We start from the raw sequence: 27,553 nt of genomic DNA on the forward strand, positions 1-27,553 counted from the left end.
AAAAAACAGATGGGAGATGGGCGTGGTGATGAAAAGGTGTAGGCAAGGGGCCCATATCTGTCATTATTCCTGCAGCTACAATTTAATTACCAGTCCTAGGCTTTGGGGAACAGAGATTTTTTTTTTTTTTTTTTAAAAATGTATGGAAGCAACACAAGTTCTGCGGTTAGAAGATGCCTCTTAGCATCATCCCAAGTCTCTGCTAAGACTCTTAACGTGCTTTACTCATCATGCAGAATAGAAGCTGTTTCCCTAATCTTCAAATGTTAAGGAATTGCTTTCAAAGGGAAAAAAAAATAAAAATAAAAATTGAGAAGCAAAGTCCCACGCTTCCTATCCTCTCTGAACTTCTCCTCCTTGTTTCAGCAGCACCAGAGCAGAACTCAGCACGAGGCAGGCAAGAACGATAAGCAGATGTGCACTGCAATCTCCTTTTGTGCAGTTGTTAGTTGGGACAGTAGGCTGCAACAACAGGTTACAAGAAGGTAAGCTATTTACCTGGAGGATGTTACTTAAAGCTGATCTTAATGTCGTAATGCAGTGAAGGTAAGAGGCAAAATAAGCAGCCTACACTGAATGGAAGATTATTTTTTTTCTTGAGGCCTATAATGGCAAGGTGACAGTGACTTACACCACCAGGACAACAAACCAACCCATGGGAGAGGAACAAGTATTACATGGCAGGGCTCAAACAAAGCAAAACTTTAGTCTACATTTTAGTAGACTTGCTAAAAAGGTCCAAAACATTTTTTTTCCTAACACCATTCTCCTGGTTGCTAGAACACAGGAAGAGATATATTTGGATTTTTTTAATTTTTTTTTTTTAAAAAAGCAAAACAACAGAAAAAACTCCAAAACTTGATTTTTCACAGTATTGAAACAGCTAATGAAGCTTGTTTGTGGAAAATAGATGAAGTGCCTGCAGGGAAGAATTCACTATTGAAAAAGTTGACCAGCAAATGTCAACTGAGCTGTATTTAGTCCTTTCCACACAAAAGCCATGTCAGGCAAAGCAAGCCAAAGGGGAGGAGCAGGGAACATGAATTATTACTGAGCAGAGGTAAAGCCTAATTTCCCCCCCTCCCCCCCCTAAGAATGCACAGTGATGGAATAAAGATTTGGGCCTTGGGGGCTTTTTTTTTTTTTTTCTTCTTCTCCCCCTCTATTAAAATCCTGTCTACCTGTACCTGTATCTAAGGTGGAATGTGTTTGACCTAGCCACTGAGACAGATGCACCCAGAGCCAAACTGCACATACTGGTTCACTCGAAGAAAACCAAAGCTATACTGGGGCCATGATGCCTGGGGAACATACAGCACAACATGTACAATGAGCTGGGGTGAAATGGCTGGTTGAGCTTGTTTCAAAAGCCAGATAAATGCATCGTGATTAGTGGGCCAGACACTAATCCACACAGCAAGTTGAGAATTACAAAATTTCAGGTGCAAGAACTGCTTTAAACCAGTGCATCTTTCTAAAAGTTATGTGCTAACCCCTCATACAGTTCTATCAGTTAAAATGAGGGATGCAGGTGAAGTTGCAGATGAGGTCGCAATGCCTAAACAGAGCATCGTTATGCAGCTTCTGAGCTTAGCCAGGGATGCAGAAGTCAGTACAAGTCGGGGGCTCTTCCCATTTTGCAGTACCGAGCATAGAGCTTGAACTAGAAGAGATTCCTGTCCAATGATAAGGGTTTTAATTTCTTTTTAAAGAAACTAGGATGGAGGGAGTGGAATCCTGGCTAGAAAATGGAGTAGGGGTGCTATGACAGCAATCAATAGGAAATGTGTTATTTTGTCATGTCAGATTTCCTCAGCATAAGCAGCTCATGATAGATTTGTGATGAAAGTTAAGTTGGAGAAAAACTGACAGAACTGTGATTTCCCAAAGGAAACAAAGCAAACATAATCTACTTTGAAAAAAATCTGATTTTATTTTTGTATTGAAAAGACCTGTCAATTTAAATAGATGTTTATTTCCATCAACCAGTGTTGTGTGTTAACATTACCCAGAACTGTATAAAAAGCCATTTGTGTTACATCGGTTAACATCCTAGAACACTGGAGGGTGGGGGGGGGGGTTTGAAGCAGCTTAACATTAAAAATAGGATGTTCCCAAAAAAACGTACAACTGATGCGGCATCTTCTATTCTAATTTTATAGGAGCTGAAGCATATTGCAAATGCAACTCAAGTTATTTGGTCTTCAAAAAAAAAAAACAAACCCCACTTTAAAACCAGATTGCTTTCGTAGCAATACTGAAGCTGTCAGCTGAGAGAACACACACACACTCTCGTGTGTGCAAACACACACATGGAGAACCACACTGAGCACAACTGGAACACCCCATTCAGTATTTGGATTACGGATGCATTCCTCCAAATCCATGATAGCTGCAATTTAAAATGCTAGTTGCCTTTTTTTTTTTTAAATATATACACGGTTTCCATGGAAACCCAAGATTCTGCACAATCAACTGACATTTATTACTCATGGTGCTGTGAAGTTCTCTAGTGAAAGGGCCAAATTCCAAAACCTTTACTCAAACATGCACATACCTAACCGAAGCCAATGAACAGGGGAGAAGATGGTTTAGAAAAGGGGTTGCAGGGTCAAGGTCTAGATTTGATAAATCACATGACAGATTGTCATTCAAAAAAGGTTTTTTAAGTCATTCTTTGGTTTATTTCCATGATTCTCAACACTGTCCAAAATGCCCAGAGACAGTCACATGAGAAACCATAGCTCTAAAGCAAGCCCACAGCATTTTTAAATCTTGCGTATTAAATGTTCAGAAGACTACAGGAATTCAGAGTACCCCTTACATTCATGTCCCCAAAAATCTAGTAACTGCTTAAGTGCATGCACTGAGGCATGACCGGCATGCCTGTAAATTCATATTGTTCAAGTTAAGAGTAAATATAGCTGCAAAAAACCCCACCCACCTATAATTAAATGGTCATTACTAGCAATACTATAGTGACTGTCTTGTTATTAAAGAAATGCAGACATGGTTTCTGCCTGTTTGGCTTGCTCAGCCAAAAGGAAGCTGCCTGCTCGATTTAGAAAGAAAGCAAATTGTAAGAATCCAAGGGGGTTTAATATTTCCATGTTCCTGGGGTCAATTATTAATGTAAAGATGTAGACAAATGGCAAGTATATGAAAGCATATCTCATACATTCCAAGGTTTGGAAGTCAAAAGCATATCTTAACTTCCTTATGCTTAAATGTTATGGTAGGCTTGGAAAACCAGTAAGAAGTGATATAATATTTCCATGAAAAGCAAAGCAGAACTAAGTCTAACAGGCATTCATATGCAAGCAGTTTTTGCTATGCTTTATGTAAGGCAGATTTTACTGCAAAGATAAGTTACAAGTCTGCTAGTAGGAAAAAAATACAGGCAACTATACTCAGAGAAGGTGGCTGATAATTACTAGTGACAACTTCTATTTTTCAGAACAACTCAGCTTTAATGTACTTTTGGAAACAGCATTTTCATCACTGGTTTTCACTTCCTTTCCCATCCCATGTTAAGTATCAAAAATCAGGACTGGACAAAACGAATTGTGGATATTTACCAACCGACAGCATCTCATATTCCAATGTTATTTTTAACTGGAACAAATATAGGTCATTCTTTATAACCTACTGCCAGTGGTTGTTTATAAATATCTGCTTGTTGCAACAAACACTGGTCATTGAAATACTCATTCGCAGTAACTACTTGGCACTAGGTTAATATACTTGTAAAGTTTAATGGAAGTGCTTCTGATGTACATACAAGCACTTAAAACAGACTTTTAAAACTTAGTTTTCGGGGTTTTAATATCTATAGCTACAGTTTTCACAAGCATTTCTGAAAGTATTAAATCTCTTCAAAAGTTTAGAGGCTCCTGTCTCAGCACATCTAAGTTTCTCAACAATTACAGAACAGCTAATTTAACATTCTTGCTCCCTATGCTGAGACAACACGGTACCAAAATTTAGCTATAAAAAGAGGCATTTTTGGTCAGACTGACCCCCAACTATCCCTTAACAGAAAAGCAACACAGCTCAAACCTGTCTCGTCTCGCCAGAAAAAGACACATAAGGCCACAAATTTACATTTGCCAGAATATCAGGTGTTTCTCCATTTGTGGCAACTGTGTACATGCCCACTTAGAGAAATACAGTATGAAAGCCCCACCACCACCTTTAAGGATAAACCACCTCAGAAGCCAGTTTAGGCAGCAGTGCGTATGGAACCACATTACATCAAAACGGTGTGTTAAAGCCATTCCAGCTAGTTAAACTAGTTTCTAACAATGTTTAATCAAAATTCCTAATTGCAGGAAAGAAAAAAAATAATCTTAATGTAGAGAGAGGCAAAAAAATGCAAAAATAACCACCACAATGATCCAATAGCAAAAACTCCCGTTTAAAGGTTTTCTTATGCTAAAAAAGGCACACAACCCCTTGTGAACTAGAGACAAAAGCTAGCAGTACTACAGCAATAAACCCAGAAGAAAAAGCCTACCAGAATTACCCAATTGCCTACTCGGAAGGAACAATGAAGTAGACAGGCTGCTCTTGCTCTGTTTTGTTTGCAGGGAAGTGGTCAAATTTAATAGTCAAATTTAGCCACATTAAGAAACATTTAACAAAAAGCTACCCCAAGAAACCAGAACAAAACCTGACCATTGGGTCAAAAGGCCACAGACAGGCCTTTCCATAGCATGTAGCTGAGTGAGTTCAGAGATTGGCAATGAAAGAAAAAAAGCTTTAGACATGTGATGGGAACAAGCTTTGGGATTTATCGAACAGTCACACCAAGCTTCTCCAGCACACGCACTCCCTTTTCTTGGTATTCTTGTCGGGTCATCCAGAAGTTGTCTTTGTCTTTCATGATGTCTGCTAGAACCGCGCCACCCAAAAACACCATGTGCTTTCGACGAGGTGGATCTTCAATTCGGATCTTAAATTTCTAAGAAAGAGAAAAGAAACTGTTAATAGGATTCCTGAAACAAAGCCCTTCAAAATAAAATTGTGTTTTCCACCAGAACAATGAAATGGAAACTGTCTAGTGAGAAAAATGCAACCCAAAAACTTAAATGTTAGCACGGGGCTCTGCTTCAGCTTCCAGCTTGCGCAACCTAAGTAAAATAACTAGTTTTTGCTGGCAATTAGAGACAGCTATTGACACTTTCCCCCAAATTATACCTTCAGTCTATCCACAGAAAGCCCAGGAGTCAGAATACAAAATTAAACACCGTATTTTTGCATTTCATGAACACAGTAAAGAGTGAAATACTTCCTAAGCTTTGATGGCTAAAATTATCAGAAGTTACCAGATCATCAGATCACAAAATATTTTAGAATTATAACAAGTTTTAGAGGGGCAGATGGAACCAATTTTAAATTTACACAATCTAGAACAACTTAGCTAATTAATATTTCCTTAAATTCTTTGATGCTAAAGCTCTAACTTTAAGAGCAAAAATCAGTACAGTCAAAGCTATGTGTGAAATATTGTCTTAGACTTAAAACATTCTGTACAACTGACTCATTCCATATAGCTGCAAAAGATCTTTAGGGAACACTGTATTAATAACCAGGGAAGTTCAATTCAGTTCAGCATTAGAAACTCAACTCAAAGGAATTTTCTCTCTAAATATCTCCTCCTTGAAACGCAGATAGCATTACAATGCAGTGTTGCATCTCTAAGGTCTGTGTAGCTGTTGTCTGCTTATCACAGTCACCAATGAACAGGGGAAATTTATTACACTTGAAGGTGAGAACTCTAGCCTCTTTCTTTTGAGTATTTCACTTACAGCATGAACCAAAACTTTCACAAAGAAAAGTGATTTTTGCTCAATGATGACTTTAAGGCACAAGAACTCATTAGCTTCGCTTAATCTACATTACAAGTTGTGCCCTAGCACATTTTACATTCAAACTAACCCAAGACTTCAGTAATTACTCGCTATTAGCACGGACTAGAAGGTGGCTTTATTGCAAGTATACACACACAAGCCACCTATATGAAACGGAGGCAGCGATTTTGCAAGTTGCATGGAGGGCCACCCGTAGCTTCTGTCATTTCTGACTACTTGGTTCCCTCTAGTGGGGATTCAGGTTAAACCTCGGCCCCACACGAAGAAGCGACTCGACACCTACAGAGAGTTTTTCCACATCTCCTTTCAGAACTCGTTCCAGGTAGAGCTGTTTGAGTTCCCGCTCCAGTCGTGAAGGCAGCCCAGGGTACATGGTGGACCCTCCAGACAGCACAATGTGCTTGTAAAATTCAGACCTGACAAAAAAAAAAGAAATAAGTCTTTCTAGTGTCATATAGTCTACCCCAGTACGAGTAGGTACCTGTACGTACAGGGGAGTAAATACAAATCTAAAACCGGTCATTACACAAAGACAGACTGCACAAGTTTGGCAGACTTGCTCATACTTTTCCAGGCATCCCAGAAAGCAGAAGTAAAAAAATATTGTGCTTTCAAGATTTTATCGTTGCTCACTCACACCAAAACAGTCAAGTTTCCAGAAAACCCGTTAAGCTCCAAGATCTCAGACTGAGCCCTACTCCTAGTACACCCCCTCCCCCAGCAGAACACATATCAGCCTCTAAAGCAAAAGATGTTATTTTGTTTGAATGCAGTTCTCACATCACCCCTGCACTCTGACACGAGGATTTTAAGTGTTCTGCTCTTACCTGGTATCAATGTCAGCGGCCTGGATGGTGTTAAACAGCAATTCAGCCACGCCAACCCCCTCTACGTTGATTAAGTGAGGCTGGAAGAGAGCCTCCGGTGCCTCAAACCGTTCCCCACCAACTTTGATAATCCTGCCATCTGGGAGCTAGAGAATAAAAAACATCATTCAGAAGACTACTTCTAGCCACTTGGATACTAAACAAACCAAGAGGAAATGACCTACATTGTTCCCTGATGTTTTAAAACAGGAAATTGTTGATAATTGCCACCACTGCAAGAAGTCATTCAGTACTACTGAAAGAAGATACAAATTCTTCAATTGTTATGCAATTTACTTAAGAGACATCAGGGACCAGATACATTGATACTGACTACTAAACATTTCCTTGCAATACCAATGCTAAACATTACCTTGCAATATCAATTTAAAAGCTGATCTTACAGCAAGAGTAATGCTTTCCTGAAAGTTCTTTTCTTCCATGTGTGATCACAGGAAGTTTCCACCAAGAGCAAGTTTACCACTCTTGTCACCAGATATCAATCTCCTATGTGTCACTACTAGATGGATGGAGCTGAAACACAGTCTGACATGCTAGAGCAAGTCCACTTTCTCTACAAGTTCCTGTACTATAATACTCAAATTTCAAGGATCTACAATGGCAAAAATGAGTACAAAGTTTTATGGAAAATCTGAAAAATAATAAAAAAAAAAGAAAGCAGCTTTTAAAAGTTTTCCCAGAACCAAGTAATCTGATTCTACAGACTCCTGTATCTGGGAAGTGAGCTACTGACAAAAATTTAGAAAGAATCAAAGTTAAATGCTACCTGAAGTTAAACCTATGCTACCTGAATTTAAGCCTATGAAGTTCAGGACAAGAAAAGCTGTCTCAAAACACTCACCGTGTAGGATTCAACTAGTACTGTGGTCTCTAATGCCAGTTTCTGCTCCTGTTCAATGTTGTATCCCACATAACATAGCTTTTCCTTGATCATGCGAACAGTCTCAAAATCAGCAGAATGGTTGAAAGCATACCCTCGCAGTAAGAGGAGCTAGAGGGAACATAGCAGGTTAGTGGTAGATGAGAGGAACATCAGTATCAGTAGGTGGGTACATTCAAACATGTATCTTTAAAAGTTCGTCTCCCTTTTTTAACTGCTAAGTCAACTAAGTTAACTAAGTCAAACCTGTCACAGCATATCCATTAATAACAGAAAAGCAGAACAGCAGCAGCATTACTCCAAGTCAAAAATCATCTTCATCATTACAACTTTCAGTATAACCGTTAAAGACAGGTGAAAGATAACCAAAATAATTCTTGTATTTAGGACTTCACTTCAGAACACTCCAGTATTCCAGTTTAACCATAAGATTTGTCAATACAGAATGTTGCTCTTATTTAAAAAAAACCCAAATAAGTCCATAAAACATACTGTCTTATTTAATAATCAGGGAAGAATCACTACGTTATTTTCCACACTGTAAGAAAAAAAGTCTTTCTGAAAATAATTAGTAGAACTGATAGAACACAGTTTTCATTTTATGTATCAAGAAAGCCAACTTTGAGTTTTTCCTTCTGAAATATGGAATAAAAATCCCTTCCTACAAGACTGCCACTAAGAAAATGTGAAGTCTCTGAATAATATCAATAATATCACATGTGATTTACATGAGGAAACATAAGGATAGACTGAAGCAATACAGAGAATATAGGAGTTCTTTATGTAGTTAACATATGAATAATAAAGACAAAACATATAGTTGTTTCTTGCTATCAAGGGATTTTAACTTGAACCCATGTACCACAGATACCAGCCTCAACCTTAAATTCTTTCCAGCTTACCTTAATGAGGTACCTAGTGATATCCCTCCCAGCGATATCTAACCGTCTGGTGAGATGAGGGAGAGAGAAACCTTCATAAACTGGGCAAATATGAGTTACACCGTCTCCAGAGTCCACAACAACACCAGTCAACAAACCTAAAAGAATGCGAGGGGGAAAAAGAAAAAGGTACAACTTTTATTAGCACCTTCATAAATAGAGCAAAATAGTAGCAAGTTTAAGATAGGATTTTTCATTGTAATCTTAAGACAACCTCTATTTCCGCAGTCATCAGTTTGGGAAAAAGTAGTCACAATTTAAAATTTGGTTATTGTTATCCAGCTGGATTTTAAACTTAAGGTTTTAATAATAACAAATGCTTTCATATAAGTTTTTTGAAAGTATTACCTCTATTTTTTCCTGGATGCTTATAACTCTGCTATTCACAATTTTATCTAGTATTTTGACATCTTAAATTGCACTCTAATTAAAAAGAATATCTAAGATCATTAAAAGCTTGTTGAGGCACAAATTCCTCCTCAGATTCAGCTGCATCTGTGCAACCTTACATTAATTTCTCCAATGTGAAGAAACCTAGAGGCATTTAGGCCACAAGTTTACCTTGTTACAATTATTAGGACTTGTTGATTTTGACTGGTATTCAAAAAACAAAACAATGCTTTCATAAGCTAGAGAATATTTAGACTATATAGCACACATATAATTTTTTTCCCCCATAGAAACAGCGTTAGGCTGAATCAGATCCCCTTTCATACACTAAAGAAGTCAACTCCAGTGAAAAACATTTACCATAAACCCATTAAATTCTAAGGTGTACAAAACTGAGATGATATAAGCATGTAGAAACAGAAGTTTTGTTATTTTGAAGCGAATTTTGTTATTCACTAGCAAAATAAATAAATAAGAAGCAGAATTAATGATGAAAGTTGATTAGAAAACAGTTTTATAGTTCCTCACAAGCTACCTAAAGCAAGAAAACATATTTTAAGGGAAGACCTTAAAATAATGAAGGAACATTTAAGATGTAATGGAAAGGTGCATTAGTTTGGCTATTGTAATTTGCTCAAGCCTTGTAAACAGAAGGCAAACAAATTGATTATTTGCCTCAAATGAACCAAAGAACACACCTTGGTTCAGTTGTGTGATCAGGTCTTCACATTTATTAGTGAACCAGAATAACTGCTATGCAAACACAAAGTCTTGCAATCAGACGCACGCAGTAAGGAAGGAAATAGTCACGAGGGACTACACCTAACTCCAAAAGACTGTTGTGAGGAATTGCTAAAGAATTTCCTAATTAGAACTAGGTTTTGATATATAAACCCCTTTGCCTTTAAAAGACACACAAGCACACAGAATTCCAGGGAAAAGCAACAACTAGTTTTAAGAGAGTTTTAACAGCAGCAACAAAGTGTGGTACACCAAAATGAGGCACATCTCTGGATGTAATTTTAGCCACTACTTTAATCTTTAATGCAATATAAATAAGTAGGATGTTTTAAAGGGCTTCTTTACATTCTCAAAAGCAAATGTTCTACTTATGTGCCACGTGTTTTTTCTATCTTAGAAGGTCTTCAGCTTTGTTTTAGATGTAGAAACATTGTGGACTGCTCTAAGTTGTTTTACATTTTGCTATTCACAAAGTAATTGAGCACTATACAGTAAAATACATGTATAATTACAGCAGAATTTAAGACTGCATATTAGTCAATTAAATACAAGGAATCAAACCAAAGAAAAACCAAGAAGAAGAAGAAAAAAAGAAAGAAGAGTAATTGCACAGATCGCAACAAATAAAATTAATATGCAGGTCTGCAAAAGTGGTTTTAGTTTAACTATTTTTAATGACTTGCATAGCAGAACCACTTTTCCAGTACCCCATCACTTTTGCTCTTGGACACAGAAACTATGGTGACATGTTAATGGTCAAGGATATTTATGTCCTGCTATGTGACAGCTAAATACACCAAGCCACTAGTAAACAGATGTAAGGAGTCATGTTATCAGAACTGATGTGCTTGAGTAACTTCTTAAAATCCTAGGTGGATTGCAGTCAATGGTAGAATTTCTATCAAACTCAGTGAATCCGTAATTTTCTCCTCAGGCTGAGGATCATTTATTCTAGTTTATCTACAGCAACAAATCAACTTTTTCTTGAACTGAAAATAGTGCAAAAGTCACCTAGTCATCATCTTGAAATTCACTTATGGTAATAAATTTTTCCTTTATCAGAAAATCAAAAGCATGTCATTAAGACCTGAAGCCAAAGACTACACCCTGAAACAATGACAGTTCTCATAAACCAGGTTTTTGCATTTACAAGCACGTCTCCACAGTTGGTTCATGAAAACAACACCGACAGTGGTACCTATCAATAGTTCCTCAAAACAAAAAGCAAGCCCATAAGTCAGAGATGAGCTTACTTAGAACAGCATTGAAAGCCCAAGACCCATTAATACCATATTAGTACTTTGGCTCAGAAACACATTTATAAACTAAACAGATTTTAAGTTATCTTTGCCTACCTTGAGCATACAAAGTAAGAACAGCCTGAATGGCTACATACACCCCAGAAAACTGGTATGTCTCAAACATAACCTGTAAGATGAAGGCAAAAATTAACTTCCAAAACAGACCAAATACTTAAATTCCACAGATGTTTGAAAACTGTATTTCTAGAATTCTGTATTTTTGCTAATCAAAATCACTTCCCAATAAATTTCATCACACCAATTCTACACAGACATTACAAACCTACTTGCTTTATGGCAGTAGGTAGTACATTCAGTTCTATACTTTACCTGTTCACACAGGACGAGCCATATGAAATATTCCACATCCATTTAGCAATGAAAGCGTATACTTACAAGAAACCCACACACCAATTTCTGCAGCTTTACTAAGCCGTTTTCCAAAGTGCTTAATGAGCAGGAGGCAGTACTTGCAGACCAGCCAAGTATTTCATTACTGAAGTGTGACTTGGGAACAAAATGTTTGTTAAAGGTGTATGCTCTAAATCTTAGGAAGTTCAGGGGTTTTTTTTTTTTGAGTCTTCATCAAGCCCTACAGTCTGTAGTTGTACAAAGTCTATGTCAAGTAAAGACCAAACAGACTCCTATGCATGTGGGTCTAGAATAAGCCCTTTGTCACAGGTTGTTCTCTGCTTCTGAGCTGCCTTCTTCCCTTCTTTAAAGGGTAACTGATGACAAACTTCTAGAATTAGTGCAAAATCCACTACAATTGAAATAGTACGGGTAGGGCTAACTCTGTTACATACAGAAAACCACAGGTTTGCAGAACTCTTTACTGAAACATGAAAAGTAACTGCCCATCTTGTAGACTAGGTTCCCCTATCCATTAAACTAGATTAAGTGAAGAAACAGAGTCTAAGATTAAAGGATGTAAAGTTTATACGATCTCGTTGTCTTTATAAACACAAAAAAAGCCCAAGTAAACAAATCATACTGTACAGCAGTTTTCCCCTCAAAATGCTTTACCAGGAAACACAGATGAACTCTTAACTATTCCAGCACACACAGAAGTTTTGCGTTTGCTATTCTGCAGCCTACTGAGCACTTCTGCAACTTCTAGGATTAGAAACTGATTAAATCCTAAGTACTCCCACAGTTCAAGTAAAAGATACCTAAATATTTTTAAAGAAAAAAAGCTGATGCCTGACAATTTTAGAGTTCTGAACTATTTAAAGAACCTCCTCTTAGAATAGCGTGATTTTAAATGGCTGGCCCATATCAAAACCCCGATCCTTGCCAAGTCAATGATTTCACAGCTGTATCAAGCACACCGCAAAACTCCTGGGAAGACTGATGCTGCTTTTCTCGGGATATTTGCTGTGAGCACGCAGTATAGCAGAAGTCAAGCAGTAAGGAACACAGAGGGAGTGAGCTGCAGAGCATCATGTTTTGGGTCTTTACAAACCCCCAGTGTGAACTGGCCAGTATAAAAGGAAATTTAATACAGTAGTCAGGTGCATGGAGCTAAGAATGAGCAAGACCTTACAAGGCTGGCTAGTGACTTCCGTACTGGCCACAGTTTAGCACATAACGCAATACCTTCAGAAACAAGAAGCAGAAGTGTCTGCCAGAAAAGGAACAGCAGAAAGGGCAGCAACTCAAAAAGAGATCCCGTTTGAGTAGGCATTGTCTAAAAACAGCACTATTCCAATGGATGAGCTTTTCAAACACCCTGAGTGTTTACAAAATGAAAAACTAATTTAAGAAAAATCTAAATTATCATCTTCATACAACAAAATGAATATTCAAATGGCATTAGTTACTGCCTTGACATGTTGTACTAAACCCTAGAAGCCACTGCAAAACCCTTTTATAACCTATATGCAGGCCTTTGTGGGGTTGTTATTCTTTCAAGATATCTAGATCTGTTCTATCTGACATGAAAAATGCCTTGACATGGGACATATATGTTAACAAATCTTAAGATGTAAACACCGGGCAGGATGTTCTCCTGAAAAGATTCTTCTTCTCGTGACACCAGCTTTTGGATTACCTACAAAGTGATGTTCTAATTGGATGTAGAAAGAAAGAACTAAAAATTGGGAAAAAAGATTAAGAATACCAGGCTGGGATTAGGAGCAGTGACAGTGCTAGAGTATCTCTACAGCTACATGATATGCCACTACGGTCTGGCTGCTCCTGAGGGTACTACAGAATGAGAATGCAGCAGATAACTAGAGACAAACAAACAGCAAACACTCAATTAAGCTGAGCAGCAACCAGTGTCTTGTACATGCTATAAAAAAACCCAGCACTTTAAAAATATATATTTTACAATACAACTGTTGTGAACACTTGCTGCTATTACTATGTAGCTGAGTTTGATGGAGCAATGGGGTAAGGAGAGAGAATTACTGGAAGCAGAATGAAGTACAGGGTATATAATTATCTATCATCTTGATATAGTCCAGATGACTAAGCTTTTCTTTTTAAAATGCTACTGCACTGTATCACAAAATGCAGAGGCATTATTACATTTACTGCAGGCTTTAGGAAAAAAAAAAAATCTTAACTCAGTCCTCTGCTTCATACCGGGGCTAGCCTCCCTAAAAAGGAAAACTCCATGTCAAAAATGGAAGGAGTATAAATAGGTTGCAGTTAAAAACTAAATATTGCTAGCCTTCATAACACTGCAATCCATTCAAAATATTAATAGAAACAATGAGCTTCTGTTTAACTCAAATTTAAATTTACAAAAATGGATTCCAGGTCTCCCTAATCTTCTGGATCATGATTAGGTATCTACAATCTGTGGAGGGGTTTAAAAAAAGCAAATGGAGCAATACAAATATTTTATCATACTTCAGAAGCCATACAAGCCTTTTCAATTTACGGTACAAAATTACTCAGTCCCAGAATAACTAAAACCCAGCCTTTTGTGTGTAGCAGGAAAACAGACACAAGAACACTATTGTAGACAGCTGAAAAGCAAAAGAAGCCTGAACAGGAAATTCAGCCATTCCTGCTATATGGAGGCCACCCAGAAAAATCTGCTATGCCTATCACACCACAGCTGACTGATGTACCATGGACTGTATTACTAATGTTGCATTACATAATACTTAGGTAATGGGTCCCTAATGCCCACAATTGCTAAGACACACTGAATGCAGATTGTACAGATCGATTTTTTTCACTTAAGTTTTTCCAACTTTGCTGTATTTCACTTGCTCCCAAGTCACTGAAAGAAAAGATTAGCACCAATAGATTCACTGCCACATTGCAGAAAGCACTACTGTAGCTGCGACAACAAAATGATTTTAAAGGAAAGATCAGCAGATAATGATAAAGGTAAATTCTTATTAGACTAAGCAACTGATTTTGGAGGGGGAAAAAATATATCCACACAAGCTTTCATACTCAAAGTTCTGATAAACGGATACGGCTTCAGACTTAGAACCCATTTTTCCTGCCCTATCAGCTACTCTAACAACACATTTTTAAAATTACATTTGTTATACTGAATACTTAGATTAATTGAAAGTACCTATGATGCTTGAGAACAAAAACAAAACAGGAAACTAAACCTTTTGTACTCATCAAACCTTACTGCTCTTCAAGATCGTCTTTGTCACACGGTACTAGGGCTAAACAATATACATGTGACAACCTACATTAACGCAAAGTTCAGATGGAGCTTAGGTTGCCCAGGGCAGCACCGTGAGATCGACGATCCAAGAACCAGGCCCTCCTTCTTAGAAGGCTTTCACTGATAATCCCTAGCATTAATCAAAGATTAGCGAATTGGTTGTCATCACACCTTTGTCTCAGCTACCTCCAACAACACTGCTCCATCTGGTAAGCACCACCTTGCTCAAGCTTCAATCTCCTCTGAAGCATTATTGGCTTACAGGAGTCCAAGTCATTTTAAGTAATTAACATTCATCCAATAGCTAGTAATCAATATGTCTTGGATACATGAAGATAAACATGTATTTCCAATTCTGTGTCTTACAAGCGATATGACTTGAGACAAGAAGCCTGCTTACAGCTTTTGAACGAGGTCAGCTTGTTTGAATTTAACCGCAGTAGCCTTCATGACTATGGCTGAGGATGAGTTTTGATTAGAAAACGGAACTGCTTTGCTTCAGACCGTTAGTTACCAGGTGTTTCAGGAGGTTAAAATCTCTTAGCAATGCTTCAATGACAGTATGTATCAGTTTCTACTAGACAGACATACCTCCACGATCTTCTCCCTATTTTTAGTTGGATTCATGGGAGGTTCTGTCAGTAGTATTTTACAATTTTTTGTGTCAATATTAAGTTTTTCTGGTCCAAACGTGTAATCCCAGAGGTGCTTCATATCATCCCAGTTCCGAACTATCCCATTCTCCATTGGATAATTCACTTCCAGCATTGAGCGTAATTCACTTGCTTCATCACCAACCATGAGATCCTGTAAAATTTCAATATAGAAACATGTTAGTGCTTGCAAAGTTCTCCATACACCAAAATCCTCAAGAATGACAGTGAACTGCTCCAGCCTGCGTCCAACTGTGTTCTTAAGCAATGCCCACATTTTAGAATCATTTTCAGGTACTTAGGAGAAAAGTAGAATATACTGAATGTAGTATTTAAATTTGGTTGTTACCCATCCCAAACTTTTTCCAAAACAAACTTTGTTAATTCCATTCTCCAATTAACCTTAAACAAACTAATAAACCCTGCTACAGCTAGATACCAAAAGACCTTTGTAAGTACAGATGTTTCTCCACTGACACCTCCAAAATTCTCTTATCAAATACTAACTTCGAAAGGCTGAGACGCAAAATAGCACATAAGGGTAGTAGGTGGGATTGGCAGAATATTTTTCCATGCATGTTGCAAACTTCTGTGCACAATACCAAAACAGGAATAATGAGTGGTGAATAAGCATACTGAACAGTAGCAAAAGCAAATAAGAGATCAGAAGTTCCACACTAGACATTAAAAGAAACAATGGTTTACATATTGCCTATGTCAGTAGGGTGTGAAAAGACACATCTAAATATTAAATATACTCTCGTCTGTTCCATGTCAAAGTCCCAAGCCAAAAAACCCCAGTAACGCATTCTTACACAAATACAACCAACTAATGCATAGTTTGTATAGTCATTTCACACTGATTAAGCAATCTGTTTAATAGTTAGTTATGCAAACACTGCACATTCAAATTAGTAGCATCGTATCTTCTCCTTTCCCACGTTCTTCCCAGAGGAAGCATGCACAGCAACGTTATCTTTGCTCCCTATTATTTCCCATACTTTTCTAAAGAAGCCTCAACTCACTTGCTCACATTTAGCCTACAAAAACACATTTCTAAGTACCAATAGCACTGTTTCCATACTAGCATATATTCATTTCATTGCAAAAAACCCAGCTGCTTCATACAAAAATATGCCACCGCAGTTTGCAGTTACTGTGGCACAGAAAACTCTGAAGTGAGGATTACTCAACCTACTGTTCAATATTAGGGAAAAAAAATGCACAATGAAAAATCCAGCATCCGGTTTATAATACTTTTTTAAAGGAGTAATCTAAACAATTACTGTTGACTACATAAAAAGGAAGTTAGTTGAAAACAGTTTAAATCAAACCATTCCTCTTCCAACCCCTCTCCCTGATAAGGTTTTGTTTTCCCTTGCATAGATCATCACTGTACAGAAGACAGAAGTCAAGACTAACATTTTAAATCAAATGTACTCTAGTGAAACCATACTATGAAAACTCCACCATGCAACCATGTTACACCTGAGAATTTAAGACAACAGAAACTCCACCAGTTAGAAGAGTAGGAAGCCTTTTTTGTACATTGTTCTTTGAGGCTCTACGCTGCCGAACAGGACAAAGCCCAGGAAAAGCTGCTATTCAAATGTGCAATGCAAGTTGCACAAAACTTTCACATCCTTTTAAAACAAAGCTAAAGGCAGAACAATTGTTCTCAAGAGCACACTAACAAACGTGCGCACTTGGCAGGTGAAGAGGAAGAAGGACAGCACAACTGAATTTGCAGAGGAACCCCTACCATGTCATTCAGTGTTTCCACCACTTCGGTACTCAGTAATATTTGTCCGACTGAAATCTGAAAGTTTATTCAAGCTCTGGGTTTGTAGTGTTAAATATAGCAATTTCTACTGTTAAAGATGCTGAGCTTACATTGCTCTTTAGGAGTTATTCTTACATCTTGCAAAACTACAGGCTATGTAGCATTTAGAAGCAATACATAAAATATTCTCATGAATTAGTTGCTAGTAAACCAAAGCAATGAACAACGTCCAAAATAAGTATGTATTCAAATGTAAAATGTAGGACAAGACAAAACAATGAATAGCATCAAAAAATAACATAACAGCTACTAGGTCCCATCAAGCAAAAATGGTAAACAAACAGCACAGGGGCACCTCACTTACCATCTTTTTGTTATTCTACTTCAACAGGTCAAGAAAGGTGAAGAAAGAAGGTAGAAGCAAGAAAGTCAGAAAAGGCCTAAATGAAATTCTCAAATTATTTTAAGTACACAGTAGAAATAGGCTGAAAGAGATGCACGCACAGCAGGAAATGATCAGAGTTAGTTTAGTTAGGGCCAAACTAACATTCTGAGGATCTCAGATTAAAATGTCTTTAAAGGAAGCTATTGCTACATGTCAGCAGCATGTCATGTTTATGTATCTTACGTCGCAAACAAGATCAGTATATCTGCCTATTTCTCGTAAATAGGATTCTGTGCATAAATATTCTGTAACACTGGAGTTCTACCCCGGGCAAAGCGTTTATCTGAACTAGACAAGACTCGAGGCATTTGACCATAACTAGCTCTGACAAACGCTAAATTCAAATTTTGTTTTAAAAATTCTGCTTTAAATACCCAAGAACTGAAAACTATAATATAAAAGCATTCACCTATAAGCAGGATAATCTGTTAATATTATCATGGAACAAATACCCAAAAGGAATCGCATAAGAGATATTTACTTCAATTATGGCATCTACTCTCAGAATGGAAACAAGCAATCATGAAGTGCAGTAGTAAGAGCAGTGTCTCAAAGCTCTTTCCCTATAGCAAGCCATGGAGATAGAAAGATAAGATAATTAAAGCAGCCAGGAAGCACTATGAAATATTTGAAGTGTATGTGCACAAACACTGTCCAAAATTACAGTAAAGCCATTTCTTTGATTATTGAGATATTTTTCCTCCTTCAATTAAATTCACTTTGAGTCACCTAAGCTGTCAAAAGCCGTAAAATAAATATCAGGTCCCGTAGGGCAATTGTACTTATTCTGCAAATTGTGTCAAAGGAAAATAGCGTAGAGTTTCTGGCAGCTGCCTTTGCCCTACCAAGAGGCTGGTCAGAGCGTGGCCCTCTTCCTCACTTCAAATCCAGAGAATTACCTTCTCCAGGCTGCCTTTGGCAGAAACTGAGCAGAACTGTAGGACGTGGACTATGGCTCAGCAGGTCACCGGGTCTGATCTGCCCTAAAATCCTAATTGTTTTAAGTAGTCAAAGCTACTCATCAGTCCTGCCTTCCTAAGATGGTTATTAACCACAAAACCTGCTGCAAAGATTAGTAAATCAGTAAAAGCTAAGAGCAGCATCTATGCTTATGGATTTAGAGCTTTAAGGTTGCAATTTTAAGCAAAATAATCCCAGTAAGAACTGAACTTTTGTGTCTATGTCCTTAACTGGCGACTCCAAGTAGGGGGAAAAACTATATCCCTGCTGCTGGCTGAAATGCGAATCCAGAAGGGAAACATGGACAAAGCAACCTGAAACCAGTAACTCAATAGATGGATGATAACCACTGTTTTGACCAGCTTCCAGACTCTTTTCACAGTTTCTGAATTTCACAGGAATGACAGCTTTTCTGAATAGTTTTGAAAAGTTAAACTGATAATCTCCTTGCCAGCTTCCTTTACTCAGTTTTAAACTTATCCCATAAGAACTTGCAGTGAATGGCTAGAATTAAATTTTGGCATAAGACTCATCTGCTAAAATACATTTTTTTAGGAAATCTCAATAAGCTCACATAGAAAAACAGCACTCACACTTAACAAGTCTTCCTACTGTATTATCCTACTGGGATACTTTGGGTATCTGTAGCAGGGATTTCTTCTCTTGATACAGTTTCCTTAAGAAAGAGTGACAAACTATTACAGGCAGATGCTATAAAACTTCTAGAAGAATCTAGACACATTGTTTATACTCTCTAAGATACACCCGTGTGATCCATGCTCAAGCAGAAGACGGGCAATGCATGCGAAATTATAGTTTACTGGTTCTTTCACACTGATCTCATAGCAATTACTCACTTCTACCTCCTATCTTTCCAATTCAACACTGTCATCTGTAATGATATTAAACTAAGTTATCAGATAATCAGAGGATACAAAACTGGCAGGACAGGCTGTATCAGATCAACTGGAAAGAAAACATGACTTCAACAATGAGATTTCATGCAAGAGAATTTTTCTTGGACTTAAGAATTGTAAATCACTGCACAACTTTCATAAAACTCTACCAGGACTTCCTTGAAGAAATTGTCACATTAAGTTCAAGCAGATATCTGAAGAAACACCTCTCTCAAAGTCTTGCAAGAGAAAGGAAGATGTTTTCCCACTCCTTACAAAACCTCCTGTCTACGTGAAAGGGAAAGATCTCCATCCTTTCAACCACAGTGTCCTACCAGAGGTAAGCAGTATCACAGGTTTTTTTTTGTTTGTTTGTTTGTTTTTTTAAAAAAAGCGCATTTTGGAAAGGTCTGATGTCTTCTGTCCTCTTGACTTCCTAGTATGGCCTTCTGCTGATACCACTAACTTTTTACAGGCAGCATCAGAAATCAGATAACTGAAGCTCTCCTTGTCACCCACAGGGTTCTGAAAATAAGGAAGACTGGGCAGATGGTAGGTTTTGGGGTTTTTTTCCTTTTACTAAGCTGCTGCTCTGAAACAACAAGGCAGGCAAAATTGAAAGCCTATACACAGGGGTTCTACTTGACCTTCACTGGCCTAAAGGAGGGCTTCCACAGCTCTGCATCACCTCCTGTTTCTCCCTCAAGTTCCTGCTTCTGCCTTCCTCTCAAATTGCAGCTTGCACAACTGTCTCGTAGGGCAGTCAAAACTTTACCTGACAAAGAAATCACTCTTCTTCAGCTGGATCAGCTCACTAAAGCAGCTCACCACATGACTGCACAAGCAGTATGACTAGCACAAGGTGAGAATGTGTGGCTAGAAGCAAAAAGGGAGGATGTGACCACACCAGGGCCAAGACATTTACTGAAGCCTGTAGTGCAGAAGCAACTACTAACATCTGAAGCATTAGTCTGTAATTAGAAAATAAAGTGAGAAATGATAGCTCCCCAGACTTCAGGAACAGATTCTCAAACAGTGGTTCCCCGTCATTCCAAGTTTGGAATAACATCCCAAGATGAAGTAGCCTGGACACAGCCCCTCCATCTCTATCTGGTGCAGAGTACCTACGTCTACCAACAGCAAAAAGAAAAGAAAACAAAAACAATAGAAACAATGAAATGCAAACACAACCAAGGTTAAACATCTCATACAAGATCACAGATGATCAACTCTGAGTAGAAAGCAAACAGTATAGAAAGACCTGGAAGCTCCAGCAGCTCTTCAGCATTGCCTCAGAAACCCACAGTACAGCTCGGTGACAAACATCAACCACTTCTCTCCGATTTCTGCCTTCTAAACTTGACATCATTTACATATTGGCATTTGAAGTCCCTTTTTGCCCAGAACCCCTTGAGCCCTACCTGCTGCCTCCTCAGTTGTACTATCTGAAGGCCTCCAGTGCTTTAGATTACCCTCTTAATAACTTTGTAGTTTGTGACAGGCTAAAACCCAATACAGAAACGAATCAAGAGATACTGAAAGAGCATAAAGGGGAATTAAGGAAAAAATCATTTCCAACCATTACGTAAGTCAAAAGCTGCCCTAAATATTTTTATCTGTTAGAAAGGAATAATAATGAAAAAAATTTACCTTGATTTCAATGTTTCCCACTTTAGCAGTCGATCTTATAATAGGTCTTCCAACCAATGCTGGAAAAATGTGCTCTGGAAAATTTGAGCCTGCATAGCCACATTTCACAAACTGAAAAGGAATAAATAATTTTATTAGAATATGCATTACTTTTGGTTACCAACAGAAACCTGGTTTGGGGTAAAAAATTAAAAGCACGTGTCTCACTGGAAACCAATTGGATTTATATTTTCAAATCAATTTTACACATTTCAGGTGAGGCATAGATCTGTAAAACTGAATTAAAATATTTTCCAGAATGTTTTCTGAATCAGACTGTCAGATTTTTCAGAAACAGTATTAAAACGGCTAAGTACGTTGAGAGGTGTAAAAGAGTCCAGTGTTTGAATTTGGATTTCCTGTCGCTCTATAAAAAAGCTCTCTAGCAACCTGAAACCCATCATTTTGTAATGGCTCACCTTATAATGAGTACCCAATGAGACCAAATTAAATCACCTCTCCAATTAGAGCACACAGTAGCATAACAAATTACACATCAGAAAAAAACAAAACCTTATGAATTCAGGTGTTATGCTGTTATAAAAAGTGTTTAACAGAGAATTAGCAGATAACCTGTGCAACTCAGACAGATTTCTCAGTTCCATAATTTTCAGAGTTTCTTTTAAGGATAAAGATATGATTCTGCAGTAAGCACTTCTAAAACCAGCAGCATAACCAAAACCAGAACCTTGGTAGTTCACACCAAACAGGATACTCTGAAAGAGTGCTTGTTACCCAGATATGTACAAAAGGAAGCTTTGTATCACTGGGTCCTAAAATAGTATATACACTAAGAAAACAGTGAGGATTAACTGAGCACAAAAAAAAAAAAAAAAAATTCACTAGAGGAAGCTCAGCTGTAAAACAAGAACTTCAAATGTGCCAGCAAGAAGTTACAATTTTAGCTCATGGGGATCAGCAAATTATGCTTTTTGGCTATGCTACTCTGATGTTCTGCCTGCAGTTCATACAGAGCAGGCTTCTCTTTTTTTGATGCATACTTAGCGTACTGTGCTACATCAGCATGCCAGAACAGCATCCTGCAGCCCCAAACTAAACATTACACATTTTCATCTGCAAAATCACTCAACCATCTAGGTGTAACAGTGGTAACACAGCATCACGGAATCATTCCAGTTGGAGGGAACCTCAGGAGCTGTCTCATCCAACCCTGGGCTCAAAGTATTCAACACTGAATTCACTTCGGGCTTTGACCAGTTAGTTGGGTGTTAGAAGCCTCCAAGGACATTCATAGCCTCCTTGGGACCCTGTCCCAAAGCTTAATTATCCATTTCAGCTTGTATTAAAAGCCATCTGCTAGAATTTCCAAAACGTTCACTGAGTTTTCTGAATTGAGGTCTGAACCTGCCACTAAAACAATTATCACAGGAAAAACTACAGCTAATTGCTGCTGAGGGGAATTCTGCCATTACACTAACAGTAACATGAAAAGTCACTTTCTGTTGCTCTAAATTATTTGCCTTACTGCAGGGCACCGGATTTGGAAAGAAATTTATAAAGCCAGTTAGGGAAAGAGCCAAGAGAGATTTTAATTAAAGTTGGGCTAATACAGGGGGGAAGGGAATTTTTCTTTGCTTTTTGTGACCCCAATTTCTGTCACCCATTCAGTGCTTGCTGTCTCCCAAGGCAGAGCTGTTTGGAATACCTGAAGAATGACACTGTGTATTCAACTCATTTCCCTCATTCTACTTCAATCCAGTTCTCTGAAAAGGCAAGTACTTATCAACTCTTTTGCTTATATTAAGGCCAGAAGTACCTAGGAGTTATGTAGATCTTATCTGTGTATTCAAGAATGCAGTGCTGCTATGAGAAAGCAAAGAGTAGCCACAAGCATTTCTGGATCACCTACCTGAATACACCAGGAGACTCTACCAGAAGTTTTATACCAGAGGAAACATAAGACATTTTGAATGACTGAGCTGAGTCCAAATAATGGCGTCCAAATTTCAAAAAATGAAACAAGCTCCCTTTCAGACTTAGCAAATTACTGCATTCAGGGCAATCACATGATTTTTGTTGCTACTACAACATTTAGGTATGCTTGTTACAAATTTCATTGTGCAGGACCTGGTGAAGCTAGAAGTTAGTTCTATAAAACATCCCATACAATCCCATCCTCCAGCTTAGGCTTCCATGAACTGTTTCAAGTACAACCATAAGCACCTCCAGGTAGTCCATGCACCTTTACACCCATCCATTTGCTTACAGCTTTTCCTCCTTTTCTTTCCCCTGGCATGAAGCAGCTTCCCCACCAGTCATCGCCAACCATGTTGGTCAACAGAAGTAACAGCACCACTAACATCTAAATGAATCTTTACAATTCAAACTACTGGAGCACCCCTCAAGAAGCTCTGCTACCCACACTTTTAAATCCTGCTGACTGGGCAAATAAACCCTGTGATTTCTATAGCAACCACCGAGATATGCAACCAAAACAACTACTGCACAAAATCAGTAAGCACCTTTTGGACAACCTTAGAAATACCTCTCAAAATCACATACAACTATGCTGACCTAGAAAATGCTGACCTACAAAAATACTACTCTAAGTTCTTACTATTTGAACCATTAGAGTAATTTCCAGTCCCTTTCTGTGTTAAGACCTTGACACACCTTCCTGGGAAGTTAATAGTGCTGAAAAATCCTAGATTTTAAAAACAAATTGTCATTTCTCCAGTCAGCCAAAACCACAATCAAAATCAGATTTAATCTATGTGAAATACAATGAGCAAGATTAATCTTGGACATTCACAGTCTGTTCTCTACCTCTTTCAGGGCAGAACAGAGAGCCTTAAAAAATAACATTTTTACAAAGTTTGGCAAACTCAGCAGTAGACAGAAGGAGCAGAATTTTAATTGCCTTCTCCCCTTCAAATTTGAAATTTTCCCTTCCAGATTACATGAAAATTTGGTGAAGATGAGAACAAGTCAGCCTTCCCCATCAATGAGAGCATCCCCACCATAGTACTCTCCCTGACAATATTGAATTTCAGCTGGCTCGGTAGGTTTGTGATGACATAACACTGGATATTATGGCTGAAGAACTAATCTTGGTAAAACTACCAACAGGTAAGAAACACAGATGTATACAATAACAGATTCTGGACAGTTTTAGATTTTTAAAGGGGTACAAGAAATAGAAGATACTTCTTCCTCCTGTCCCTTACAGGAGAACCTGCAAAATCTTCAGTTAAACGTTATGAACTGCAGCAGTTTGGAATATAATCAGCTTCTCTTTTCTAGTGCCAGACATTAAATACTCACTGTTCCTGCCATTCTCAATTTGAAACTCTCTAGCAAAATTTAAGTATAATGTGCTTGTTCCTCTTCCATCTCTTAGTGTGCACACTCCTTGGAACAACTGTAAAATAACTTCAGCACAATGCTTAGTATACATCATATATTGAACAGTAACACCAACACTCAATGAATACACGCATCTCTAAGGAAGTCAAGAGTTCATCATCATTCCTTTTTGCACTCATTTGCTATAAATTCAGAATGTTTTAAGAATAGCTATGTAGCTTGCCTGTGTGCAAGAGCACGTATGTAAGAGTTTTACCATATATAGTTTCTTCTCCATTTCACTGTGGCTTATACCGACTCTTTCACTTCCTACTGAGTCATCAAACAGCAAGAACTTGTACGTATAAGTGTTCTTTCAAACGAAAAGAATGAGGAAGCTCACAAACAGCTCACGTGACAAGTTTTAAAATGAATACTAATATTCTTATCAGGTCTCTGTGCTTGATTCTTTCCATTGATGCAACTCTCAAACACACACCCTAAATACCATTAGAGCGATTTTACAGGCCACTAAGTAACTTACTGTTTGTCCTATACCAATAAGAAAATCCATCTCTAACGCTTTAGTCCTCTGAGGTGCCATTGCCTGCCTCTCTGCCACACTACGTGTTGCAAGAACTTCCTTCTAGTCACCTCTTCCTCAAAGATTGCTTGCAGCCAGATACACAAGAAGTCCTACTGCAGCATAACAAGAACAGTAAATTTCAGAGACAAGCCTAAAGTTAAAGTCACATCTGAGTTTTCTAAGGATATTCTCTATTTTTCTGTAATATTTCTGGTGCTTGGCAAGAGATTTAATTTCAATTATGGTTTTAAGTTTGATATATCTCAACATATCAGAAATCACTCTGACATAAAGCATCTCTTCTTTGTCATACAGAAAAAAATATTATTATAAAAATACTGGTTTGACAATAATACTTGATAATGTGCAGTTGAGGCTTGAAAGATTTACTGAATTGATTTTTCTTCCAGTTTAATTATTCCAATTCTAGTTTAATTATCCCAATTCAACCTAAATATTTTGAGTTTACTGATTTAACGATTATTTCTTGATACTCTGTTCTCCCACACAATGAACTCTGTGACCAGGGTACTCCCATGCGCACGTTGCTCTGCTTAGAGGTCGAACACAACCCAAAGCAACACAAGCTGAAGTGACACAGGCCCCTCCTCTCAGAAACGCAACAGCACTATAAAGGCACCTTCCACTATTATAGTTATTTATATCCTGCTGGTACAACTCACAGAGGAAGAAATTTATCATTCCAAGACATTTCTTGATTTAAAAGCACACACAGGTACGTTACGCGGTACAAAATCTGTGTTGCAAACCCAGCTTGGGAAATTGGGTAAAAACAATGGCTTCTACCCTCTGCCTCACACCTTACTGAGACCAGTCAAAGCACAACACTGCTGTCACTACCGATATACCAAATATTTTACAACTCCGGGATTTATTGCTATGTAAAGGACCACACTAAAGGTTGAAGCTTAACATTTTTTTTGGATACAGGTCTGACAGTAAGAGTATTAAACAATAAACACCAACAAAAAAGCTTCCACATCCCTTTGTAACAAGAAAATGGTAAATGCCTTTTAACTTTCCTGTTTCTAAATGATAGTGTAAAAAGTGCCCTAAGGCTCTGGACCCCAGCCCTATTAAAGATAATTTTTGCTATAGGAGTAAAACGAGATGACATCAGAACTGTCAAACATGACGTTCTTCCTTCTGAACCATCTCAGATGCTAATTGGAAAACCCTCTAATTCAGGATGCTGAATCTCTAACAATGACATCCTTTGTCTCAACTATTCCCTCTTTGGTTTTTAAAAAACTCAACTTCTTTCTTCCAAGTGTTTATTAAAAAAAAAAAAAATCACTTCCTTTATTTTTGCCATTCAACAGATCTTTACATGCTGTCAGCTGTGTTAACTTCACATCGTATTTTACTGGGGGAAACCCTAGATTTCTAAACAAAATTACCGAGAGGAAATAGCCACCTACAACATCTTTTTGCTATAAAATGGTTATCTTTTTCACTTCCTGTCGAGGCGCCTCAAAGCCTGCGTACCACTGACAAAGGATGCCTTTCTAGTAGGTGCCTGCACGCTCAGGGAAGGCGGAAAAGGTGAAAGGATGGGGAGAAAACCTTTGGGACTATCCCGATTTAAAAAATGCTAATTCTGAGTATGTTGCTGATCAGGAAGGTATTAACAAAAGGACGACGCTCCATTTTGACCAGTAGCTGCAAAAAAAAACCCAAACAAGTAACACAGAACCAAATCCTTTCCTTAAAACGAATAATCCTCAATAGAGGGACACATCCCTGTTTGCTCGATGTATAACGCACTCATTCAGAATTTTTTTAAAAATCGGCATTTTTGGTTAAATACTCGTTGCTAGACTTGCTCAGGTCACGTAGAGAAATATATTCACGGTAAAACAGCAAAATGCCGGGGGGGGGAGGGGGGTGCGCAGCACAATATCCGCCCACCAGACACAGCACCGAAGCCCCCCGGCGGTAGTTTTTGCTCAGCCGGTTTAGAAATCAGCGAACAACCGGCGACCCGCCGGGACCGGCGGTTTTCCGCGCCGAGCTCCCCCCGCCCATTCATTCCGCAGGCCCGCACCGATCTCCCCTGCTGCGGCGGCTGCCCGCGGGCCGGGGCCGACGGAGGGCGGCGCGGCCCTCGCCAGCCCCCGGCAGCGCCTGGGCCCGGGTCGGGGTGGGGGGAAGGCGGCCGGGCCCGGTAGCGGCAGCAGGCCGGGCGCGGCCGCGGGCGTGCCGGAGGAAGCCGGGCCGGGCCGGGCCGGGGGGAGTCGCCCTGCTTCCCCTCACCACCCCACACCCCCCCCGCCCCGGCGGCAGGGCGGGTCCCGGGACAGAAGCGACTCACCCCGGTGCCGTTGTCGCACACCACCACCTTCCTGCCCAGCGTGTCCATCCCTGCGCGCCGCCGCCCCGCACCGACACAGACCCGGCCGCTGCCGCCGCCGCCCCAACCTCCGCCGCCGCCGCCACCACCGGGCCCCCCCCGCCCGCGCGCCTGCCCGCCCGCCCGCCGCGCGCGCACGCCGGAAGCCGTCAGCGCCCGCCGCCGACCAATCAGCGCCGCGACACCCCCCCCCACCGCC

The 27,553-nt window shown here is 39.0% G+C and overlaps 1 protein-coding gene across 2 annotated transcripts; it reads right to left on the reverse strand.

Moving 5' to 3' along the window:
- Nucleotides 1-1,910: 1,910 nt before the first annotated feature.
- ACTR2 (actin related protein 2) lies at nucleotides 1,911-27,449 on the reverse strand. Of its 2 annotated transcripts, XM_074817281.1 has the most exons (10): nucleotides 27,316-27,449; nucleotides 21,050-21,160; nucleotides 17,463-17,477; nucleotides 15,254-15,469; nucleotides 11,068-11,140; nucleotides 8,543-8,679; nucleotides 7,602-7,751; nucleotides 6,701-6,846; nucleotides 6,157-6,289; nucleotides 1,911-4,963 (listed from the first exon to the last, which is right to left on the reverse strand). In XM_074817281.1, exons 1-10 carry the CDS (start codon nucleotides 27,361-27,363, stop codon nucleotides 4,793-4,795), a joined length of 1,200 nt encoding a protein of 399 aa, XP_074673382.1. In that variant the 5' UTR covers nucleotides 27,364-27,449; the 3' UTR covers nucleotides 1,911-4,792. The 2 variants fall into 2 exon arrangements, with proteins under 2 accessions (XP_074673382.1, XP_074673383.1); XM_074817282.1 differs by lacking the exon at nucleotides 17,463-17,477.
- Between the last annotated feature and the right edge of the window lie 104 nt (nucleotides 27,450-27,553).

Source organism: Strix aluco, chromosome 3 (assembly GCF_031877795.1).
Source record: "Strix aluco isolate bStrAlu1 chromosome 3, bStrAlu1.hap1, whole genome shotgun sequence".
NCBI lineage: Eukaryota > Metazoa > Chordata > Aves > Strigiformes > Strigidae > Strix > Strix aluco.